The following is a 10,684-nucleotide window of genomic DNA, read 5'->3' on the forward strand; positions in this document are numbered from 1 at the left end:
TAGGAAGAATTTTGGGAATATTTGCATAAACTTCAACTTTCGTGCCAGTTTTCGTGAATTTTAACTGTCGTAATACCACGGAAAAGCGAAAACAGCTCCGAAAAGAGCGTTCCCAAGGTAAACATCCCACAGTCCCACCAATGTCAAACTCTGAAGTTTTTTCTAAAATCCGATCGGGGTTTGTTCTACTAGAAGCTACCTGTCTATTTAAAATACCTTGACGTTTGCCCAGTCGAATGCGCGAGTTCGCGAGTACCATAATTTTACTGCCTGCTGTCGGTCGCAACTGGCTTTTAGAATGCTATAATTTTGACTGTTACCTTCCTCCTCGTGTATATGCGGGGATTTCACCAACACATTTACGCTTCCGTAATACGCTGCTAGAAACGTTGTGAATCCGCCATATTGACATTTTAGCTGCTCTACAGAGCTGTGGTTAGTTCATTAATTTTCGTCACCTCAAGCCTGCTCCTTTTGCTAGTAAAATTAACGCCAATTCATTTCAGCTGATTTAGCGTCGAAGTCGCAGCTATTCGGAAAATCGACGTTATCGACGTATAGCATCATATATCATCAGGACAGAGTACGAATCAGGTAAAAAAATTCACAGCTGCCCTAGAAGAAGAATAAGAAGAAGGAGAGTGAAAAGGAGACAAACTTGCAGCAGTAGATCTTGCTTTCGTTCATTTTCCTTCCAGCAGAGGTATTTGGGAGCAATGTTAGTTGTCTCGAGATCCTTTTTTTACCAGCACAAAGCATGCTGCGGCGGCTGCTGCTGCTAGTAGCTCACGAATCGGAGAAATGACCCTCGTAATACGACAGAGACTGTTAGTGCGATTAAGAAACGAAGCGTGGTGTTCCGACTGATAAAAAGTTGAAACTATTTTAGTATCAAGCTACTATTGCAGTGACTATGCTGCCAGTGAAATGAAGGAATCAGTGAACAAACAGCATTCAAAACCGGTACACTTGGGTGGACTTCAATTGCCCTAATTATAACTAGCATAATATATCGATGAGTGCGAATTAATAATTGTGTGTTCATGTATTGCCTGCTCACTAAATCGGGGATTGGGTTGTTGCCACCTGAAGCAATACGAAATGCGATTGCGTTTCGTTTTGGTACTATCATTGACCAGTTCCATTTTCTAGCGGGTATGTGCCAAAGAAATACGAAGCTCAGAAATTGCTATCCCTAAGCATGCATTTTGGGCTCGTCGAATCATTTTAATGTAGATTTTCAAAGAACGAAAAACTCATTTGCGTGTCATTAGTTGTTTTAGGTAAAGCCAATAGCAATTGTGTTGGTAGTGTATGACAAAAGAAACGTTTGACTCGTGAACTGTGGAATAGATTAATCACTTTTATCCAACGAGACTGTCATACAGATTGATTGGAATACGATTGCAATATCAAGACTATTAACCAAGGGTATATTTGTTTTTTTTTTTTTGTATTTGTAAGATTGAGTCGTGCTTAATCAACACCAGAACCGTCAGCGAACAAGCAGCCGTCGATCAGACCCTCCTCTCATTCCATGCGGAACAGAAAGGGATGATAATCCGTTGCTACGATACAACTTATTAGACGAATAGCAGAGATACCACTCAAAGAAAAGCACCTCATCAATCATCAATCAACAATAAGCGGCAAACGCGTGTTTTCCCAAGCTTTCCTGTCTTTGGTGTATTCGGATTCGCATAACACAGCCTCAGAAGCCGCAGACGACCAACAGTTGTGATACACTTCTAAAGCAAACACGGTGTGTTGCAAGATACTCACAAACTAGATATAATGAATGATTTCATCGTCGGCGGTAAATACCGCATAATCCGCAAGATCGGATCGGGATCATTTGGCGATATTTACCTCGGTATCAACATAACAAATGGCGAAGAGGTAGCACTGAAGGTGGAAAGCATACTCGCGCGGCATCCGCAACTGACGTACGAGTATAAGCTGTACAAAGTGCTGACAGGTGGTGTCGGAATCCCTCACATACGCTACTTTGGCCAGGAAAGAAGTTATCATGTGCTAGTGATGGACTTGCTGGGACCTTCACTGGAAGATCTGTTCAATTTTTGCAGCCGCCATTTCACAATTAAAACCGTACTAATGCTGGTGGATCAGATGATTGGTCGTCTCGAATTCTTGCATATGAAAAACTTTATCCATCGTGACATCAAGCCAGATAACTTCCTCATGGGTATCGGACGTCACTGCAACAAATTGTTTTTGATCGACTTTGGCCTGGCTAAAAAGTATCGCGATTTTCGCTCACGTATACATATCGGTTACCGGGAGGACAAGAACCTGACTGGAACGGCACGCTACGCTTCGATTAACGCCCATTTGGGCATCGAGCAGAGTCGCCGCGATGACATGGAGTCCCTCGGTTATGTGATGATGTACTTTAACCGCGGTTCGCTACCCTGGCAGGGGTTGAAGGCGACGAACAAAAAACAAAAATATGAGAAAATATCTGAGAAAAAGATGTCGACACCGATTGAAGTACTTTGCAAAGGATTCCCTGCCGAATTCGCAATGTATTTAAATTACTGTCGCAGTTTGCGGTTCGAAGAAGGGCCTGATTATATGTATCTTCGCCAGCTTTTCAGGTAAGTCGGAAGACTGCAATGTAACACTGTCGGTTGTGAATAGTGTTGGGTAAATGGGCTCTTTTCAGTGAGCGGAGCGCGAGCCCCCGCCCTTTTGCTCCGCTCTTTTTACACGCTCGCAGCTCTTTTCGCTCCTTTAGCTCTTTTAACACGCTCACAGCTCTTTTCGCTCCTTTAGCTCTTTTAACACGCTCACAGCTCTTTTCGCTCCTTTCGCACAATTGTGTGGTGGGCCCCACATCGCTCCTTTCGCACAATTGTGCGATGGGCTCCACATTGCTCTTTTAGCTGATTTCCGCTCCTCAGCACAATTGTGCGGTGTGCGACTTACCTTTTTTTTCTTTTAGTAGTATGATGATGAAGATATAATACATGGAAAAAATCTCTCAAGATATTTTTTTAACATATACAAGCATGGACATTTATTAAGAACTAACAACAATAATGGGGTAGGACATTTCCTTCACTACCCATCGCCTTATCCCGGGCTTGCTCGAGTTAGTTTAAGCTAAGTTAGCTTAAGTTAAGAGATAACTTCATCATCATACTACTAAAAGAAAAAAAAGGTAAGTCGCACACCGCACAATTGTGCTGAGGAGCGGAAATCAGCTAAAAGAGCAATGTGGAGCCCATCGCACAAATGTGCGAAAGGAGCGATGTGGAGCCCACCGCACAATTGTGCGAAAGGAGCGAAAAGAGCTGTGAGCGTGTTAAAAGAGCTAAAGGAGCGAAAAGAGCTGTGAGCGTGTTAAAAGAGCTAAAGGAGCTGAAAGAGCGTGAGAAAAGAGCTAAAGAAGCAAAAAGAGCTGTGAGCGTGAGAAAAGAGCGGAGCAAAAGAGCTAGCGCACTCGGCAATCAACTGAGCGCTCACTCGCTCTTTTAGGTGAGCGGAGTGAGCGAGGTAGCTCCCTCGCTCTTTGCCCATCTCTAGTTGCGAAGCCGTAGTTACCCAGATCTTCTAACGACAGTGATTAGAGAGACAAAGGCTGGGAAACTGAATAGCATTCTAATTATATTATCTGTTATCTTCTTCAGAATTCTATTCCGTACCCTTAATCACCAGTATGATTACACGTTCGATTGGACCATCATGAAACAGCGAGCGATGCAACAGAGCACCAACCCGCCAGCAGTTACATCTGGCGAGAGTAAAAGAGAGGAACGACGTGATAAGGATAAGCTGTCCAGCGATACGGATGAATAGAGTATTCAAATGGCGTTTACACTAAAATCTAAAAAAAACACTTGGTGATGACAACTTCATTAGAGAAGAGGGACAGGGATATAGAAAGATGCGAATTCAATGACAGCAAGAACAGACAACTTATAGTGGAGCTGATTGGTAAACAATAATACGCAAAACGAATCGTGAGATAAGCAGGTGAAAAATAGATCTATAAGTAGACACTTAAAGTAACTTCCTGTAGGTATGAGATGTCCTTCATTAAGCATCAACGTGTTTGAAACGGTTTGCCTAGTCGCCAGATGTTGAAGCTGCTGTTATATTAAACAAACAAGACTAGCACCCGGTCTTCTTTAGCGACTCTGTCTGGCGTGCTAGTTTAACATTTTAACTTGAATTGAACAGTTAGACCGATTAAGGCGGTTAAAGTATATTTCGATTTATTGTGTCTTTCACTGATCAGTTATAAATAATTTCGACGGTCAAAACGATAGAAAAAATTGGCCTTCAAGGCGAAGCATAAACGGTCATTACACATCTATATTGTTTGCGAAGATAAGGGCATATACTATTCATGATAGCCAACTTAACTGCTCCCGTCGATACTTCCGCATGTTTGTTTCGAATGCCTGCAAAGTTTATACAATATTGTTCCAATATGATCCACCACAACAACTATAAAATGGAATACAACTTGCGAACTGGCATTACTAGTATTAGCTAATGTTCTGTAAAACAGCGACCAGACGACACATAAAGTATTCGCGTATAGTTTTGCTCAGATTGATTGACGTGCATTTCAGTTATCGCGATAATTTTTTGGCGGATTTGTATGGGAAGACGTTTAATTTAGAAGTTCTCGTCGAGAAGTTCTCCAACATTCGTCGTCATGTAGACGCCGCTTAATACCACGCAGCGACACGTATGTATGCAGCATGTGTACACGTGCTCTGGCGTCTGCTGGATTAATGAATATCAAATCAACTACAGTTTTTACTTAGCAACCTTACTTTCGTTGCAATCACTGCAGATCCGATCAATGATTAACAATTGTATAGACTAAGGCTCTTTCTACATTGCATGAAAAGTTTGCACGTCGCATGCTAACGTTTGCATTTAAAAAAAAGAGACAAAATTTGAATGATGGTAAGAAAAAAAACTAAGACAGATAATTGAGATCTGTAAACTGTATTTAGTAGTAAAATTTATCAGTTTACTTGCAAAAAAAATTGAAACCTCTATCAGTTGAACTTTAAAAGTGATGGCGAAAATAGTGAAGCTATTCCGTTCCGACATTTGCCGAATTCAAGATGGGTAGTCCACCGCGCCGGAAATGGGCATCATAGGGAACTTTGTAGATGCCGGGGACTTCTGTTTTTGGCACCTACCTATAATGGACAACAGTTAGAGCATCGAGAGATGGCTCGGTTCCGTATGGCCGATGCTATGTGCGCCAAGAAGCTTCAAAGGATGCTGAAGAAGAAGATCGACAGAAAAATGGCTACCCCGCTGCGTGCGATTGTCCGGTAGGTCGGTACAACTAACCAAAAAATGCAGAAGTACCCGACGAACATAGACATACATTTCAGGAAGCGGGAATACCGTTCCCTGGCGGGATCTGGCCGGATCTGGTACTCGAAGCGATCGTTAGAAGAGTTGGTGTGGTTAATATCGATATGGTACCAAAGTCGATGAACCCGCCCAACGTCCACCAACTGCATCCCATCGAAAAATTCGGTCGAAACCTAAATCGTAGCATGTATTGCAACAACTGTGTGGCGAAAACGGTGAAGGAATTGGCCGAAAAAGCACAAAAATATCTGAAAAACAAGTTTGCAAACGTGTTTTCGACCTTCATGTCGAAAAATCCAGCTAATTACGGGAAGGGTGCTCGGAATGGCGCAATCAGAATTTTGTGTAAAAGGTGATAAAATTACCTTCCAAATGCAGTTTACAGATCTCAATTATCGGTTTTAGTTTTTTTTTCTTATCACCATTCAAATTTTGTCTCTTTTTTTAATGCAAACGTTAAGTCCAAATGGCTAGGACACAATCGTGCGACAATTGTAGAAACAACCTAAGATCATTTTTGTTAACGTAAGTTCAGACCATAAGCAGAATTTTTGAAATAGACCAACCTCGCTACCGCCTTCCGCTGCTTACTCCTTAGTCAGCTCCTCTCCTTGGATCTCCTTGGGTCTCAGCAACACCAACACCATTGGAGTCTTCGTTTTTACATATACGAGAACGGGCGAGTCGTATGTTTGGAGTCTTTTATGTTTTACCAAGATTTTTTTCGGAATGCTCCGGTATATTCCGGTTGAAATTTTCAATAGCATTGTACCGTTTCGAAAGCAATGGAAGGAAGCAAGATAAATATAATTTAAGAAAACTACAACTCTCAATTGGCCGCAACTAAAATCGTTCGTATCCAATTTCTCTTGATTACATGTTAGTTTGGCTGGAAATCAACCGGTTGAACAACAGATATCTAAAATGATTCGAGCAGGTATGCTCAACGCAGGCCTGCATAAGGAAAATGCCTACCGCTGGAGTCGTATAAATGTGAGGCATGCAGTAGCAAGTAAAAGAACAACCTAGTTTTTTTACTTTAGGCATATATTCGACTGACGCCACTCACGTCATTGGTAAACAGTTGATACAAAGGCTAACGACACGTAAAAGGAAAACGAGGAACAGGAAACAGTAAGAAATACAGTTTAACGCAATGTAGTAAAAGCAAATGAATCGATAAACAAATATATTCTGGATAAACACACTCTTCATGCAAAGCTCCGATGAAGGCTCGAGTAGATATGCAGATCGTGTTAGTAGTTCTTTGCAATAATGGAAAAAATGAAAAACTAAGTCCCGCTAATTATGATCCTTTTAACTGCAAGATGGTTTTTGGGTAAGTACATCTAGTTTGGATTTTTGTTTATTTTGTTTGACACTCCTTGCTGACCCTTTGCGCAACGTAGCAAACCCATGTTCAGTCTTGCTTGGTCAGTTCAGATTTGCTGTACGAAATTACACCAATGAGAAATAAATTATCAGAAATTATATATTGCAGGAAAACAAAGGATAACAACGTTTATTCCGCTCTTTGTTGTTTGAAACACTAGAAAATTACAGAGAATCGAGAGGCAAAGTTAAGTATTTACATAAACCAATGTACGAAAATTCGCACAACAATGAATTGACACATTTAGAATGATTCATTTGAGTTCAAACTTTTCATGGCCCGATGCCAGTTGTGTACGTGTGGATAGCGCTCTTTGTCTATTTCAACGGCGGCCAACACTACCCACGCATCCGTGTCGTTCTTGTCTGGCATGGTCCCACCTATAAACAGCGCATTCACTTCCCCTGGCGGGGTGGACGGTGGAGTGCAGTATTCACTACTGGAACTTTCTCCATCCGTGCATGACCAATATTCGGAATCACTACTATTATTATGATTAAACGTACGAGCCATGGTCGAACGCTGCTTGCGCCGCCGATTCATCCTCTCCATCGTATCATTACTGGCCTTGTCGTTATTCTGTTGGCAAACGCATTCTGAAATTCGCTCCTCATGCTCCCAGAGATCGCGGCAGCTAGTCTCTGTTAAATCCTCTGCAGGGAACTTTAATGTTTTTAAATCAGTCGAGTAAGCTCTTATAAACCGCATTATACAAGTTAAATTTCTTGTCTTACAGGACAAAGCAGCATTCTCCTTCAGTCTGGCAAGCAGGTCTTGTCGTTTTATCTTGATGATGTGATTCACCAATAAGTACGCGAAGACAGAATGAGGTTTTAAAAAATTTACCCCAACAAACATTTTATCTTTACGGTAACTATTGATCGTCAGGTCCATCGTGTTAATCAGTTTGACCATGGCCACCGGTAGCGTGTTGGTCTTGGATGCTGGAGAGTATTCTACAATATAAATGTTGGCAAATCGATTAACAAATACCTGCAGTGTTTTCACCAGGCATGCGTATGAATTTGTTAATTTATTGCCATGAACTGGGAGATTTGTCTCTTCAAGCGTGAAGGTGGCCATCGATGCCTGTAGCTCATCTACAGCAGAGGGTGGTTTCTGGCGTTCTGCCAGTATTGATTCAAATTTTTTTAACCCATCTGCGGTCGCTAAGTTGGCAAAATCGCCTAGAAAGTCCCAGTACTCGTTCCATTCGACACCGTTTTGGGACGCTAACGTGCGCCCTATCGTTTCCAATCCTTTGCGATGGTTTTTTATGCGGATAGTCCGCTCTTGGTAAGATGTAGACTCGAGATGGCTGTTCTCCCAACAGTCTGGCAGGGATGTTGTATCTAGCATGCTTTGCGAACTATTATAGCTGTTATAATCTTCGAGCGATTGATCGAATACGGAAGAACTTTGGAAGTCTAATCGACGGGGGGCCTTCGCGGTTCTCTGGGGTGTAGAAGTGCGCAGCGGAGAACAACTAAAAGGGGACCATAGTCGCGAACGATTCAGTGGTGACAGAAGCAAGCGGGGTGGTGTGCGCCAGCGCAAAGCGAATTGTTTTGCCGGAAGCAGTTCCATCGGTCCCGCGTATGCCATTACCTTATATTCTACATGGACTGGAGAGCAAGTGCCAATCGGTTGTGGACTTTGGTTGGTGGTGGCGAGTGTTGGCTCTTCGGCACTACTGAACGGTTCGCCGACGATCGGCATCACGCATTCATCGACGCTGCGCAAAACCGGCACAAAGTAGCGCTCCATCAGCAGGTTTCTGATGGCTGCCGCTACTTCCGGCGTATTATTGGCCGAGTTTGCTCGGCTGCAAATAATGTCGATTGGCAGCGCCCCGTCCTTATTCTTACTGGACTTACATTGAGTATAGGACATAAGCTGCTTTACCACCGAGACCGAACCGTACTTAGCGGCAAAATGGAGTGGCGTTTCTCCGCGACTCTTGTCCGGGGTATTCAGGTACATGTCTAATATAATTCCGGCTACTTCATCCGTCGAAGGTGTCCGCTGTCCGTGTAGCAGTTCGATGTAGGCGCTCTCCTTGATGGTTTCCAAGATCAAGCGACACATGTTGGCGTGCCCGGATATAGCTGCGACGTGCAGGGCGTTGTACCGTGGCCCTTCCTTCAGTACCGTAGGCATATCGCCGGAGCTGATCAAGAAGCGCGGATTTGAAGTAATGAGTGCTTCCACTATCTGCAAATTGTTCTGCTCTATATGCTTTCTGAATTCAACAAGCTTTTGGCTGCTCGGAGCAGTGAATGCCGATTTTGGCAAACGTGCGACTATTACTGTTGGTTCGTTGGATGCCGTTTCTTAAATTAAATTTTTACAATTAATTAAAAAATAGGATGATTGTGCTTCAGCCCGGCCTTACCATTTAGCGTTGTATCGCCGAAGTGATGAAAATCAATGGCATCTTCTGGTCGACTAAATTCTTTCAGCCTTGCGTTCTTGCATTCCTTTAAAATAGCAAGAGCCTCCGTCTTTTGCATATAATACTCTGCCACCGCTGAAAACAGAAGCAAATATACCGTTTAAATATTAATATAACCGTCCATTTACAGGGTAACTACGTGAAAGTGACACAATTAAATTTTGTCAAAAAATGGAAAATATGTAATTTTCCACGTATTTATTAAAGTGTTAAAAAAACACAATATTCTATTGCCATAGATGCAATTTAATTCTTTTCCCTTTTTTTTTTATTCCAGCCTCCAATCGCTTTCCAAACCTTTTACTAGCCGCACGAACGACTTCCTTCGGCATGAGCTAGAATAATGAGCGCGATGGCGGCCGCGCCATCTTTTGAAATCTAAATCAAACAAGAATCGAATGATACTGTTATTATTACTGGAAAAATATGTAATTTTCCACGTATTTATTATTTTTAACACAATATTCTATTGCCATAGATTCAATTTAATTCTTTTCCCTTTGTTTTTTATTCAAGCCTCCAATCGCTTTCCAAACCTTTTACTAGCCGCACGAACGACTTCCTTCGGCATGAGCTAGAATAATGAGCGCGATGGCGGCCGCGCCATCTTTTGAAATCTAAATCAAACAAGAATCGAATGATACTGTTCGACATGTTGCATGGTATAATATTCCTGGATATAAAATTCGAACGAATATGGCTGCCGGTAAAGAAAACATATTGCCAGCCAGTTTCAAGTCATCTTTGCTAAGCCGGCAATCTACGGATGCCAGAGTACTTATCTAAGCCGGCATTCCAAGCCGAAACACTTACTTGACTCGGGAGTTTTATCCGGAATATAAACTGCAAAATATTTCATTTTACACTGGCAACAAGCTATCACTTACACAAAAAAATGATAAATCGTGTACAGAACAAGCAAAAAACAGATTTTTATCTGTTATATCTTTCACTTGTGTAGAATACACAGCGAAAGGCAAGGTTCGAAGCGCGAAAATAAAATGTTTGACAGATTAGCAACACTGACCCTAAAAACAAGATGCTTGTATTAAACAGGTGGAGTCATACCACTTTTCGGGCCACCATATTTGATTTGTTTTTGACAGATAGAGAACCAATCTTTGTTTACCAATACAACAGCGTACGTTAGTTGACACGAATAAATTCCGGAAATTTTGTTTTATTAGGCATAATATCTGTTTTCGGTCATTTCCGAACGTTTAAACGATCCACTTTAAACGGAGAGGGAGTTATTAAATACCTAGTACATCCCTTTTACCTTCCCCTTCTTTTCCAGATTGGTAAAAGGATGATTTCAACATGATAATTACCCCAAACCGATACACACCTTTTCAGTTAAATATCTGTGTAAAAATACATTATTAACGTTGAATAGAGCTATTCAGAAACATTTTCACACATTTAGGTGCCTATTCCCGTCAGGCGTTAGTTGATGTTCATTA

General features: G+C 41.9%; 2 protein-coding genes across 2 annotated transcripts; one reads left to right on the forward strand and one right to left on the reverse strand.

The window, feature by feature from the left end:
- Positions 1 to 316: 316 nt before the first annotated feature.
- LOC125951647 (casein kinase I) lies at positions 317 to 6,892 on the forward strand. The gene is made up of 4 exons (XM_049680613.1): positions 317 to 435; positions 507 to 594; positions 1,465 to 2,618; positions 3,654 to 6,892. The coding sequence occupies exons 3-4, from the start codon at positions 1,795 to 1,797 to the stop codon at positions 3,820 to 3,822; spliced, it is 993 nt and encodes a 330-aa protein (XP_049536570.1). The 5' UTR covers positions 317 to 435; positions 507 to 594; positions 1,465 to 1,794; the 3' UTR covers positions 3,823 to 6,892.
- On the reverse strand, positions 6,876 to 10,203 carry LOC125951636 (ankyrin repeat and LEM domain-containing protein 2 homolog). The gene is made up of 3 exons (XM_049680602.1): positions 10,035 to 10,203; positions 9,162 to 9,296; positions 6,876 to 9,099 (listed from the first exon to the last, which is right to left on the reverse strand). Exons 1-3 carry the CDS (start codon positions 10,078 to 10,080, stop codon positions 7,010 to 7,012), a joined length of 2,271 nt encoding a protein of 756 aa, XP_049536559.1. The 5' UTR covers positions 10,081 to 10,203; the 3' UTR covers positions 6,876 to 7,009.
- Between the last annotated feature and the right edge of the window lie 481 nt (positions 10,204 to 10,684).

Source organism: Anopheles darlingi, chromosome X, assembly GCF_943734745.1.
Source record: "Anopheles darlingi chromosome X, idAnoDarlMG_H_01, whole genome shotgun sequence".
NCBI lineage: Eukaryota > Metazoa > Arthropoda > Insecta > Diptera > Culicidae > Anopheles > Anopheles darlingi.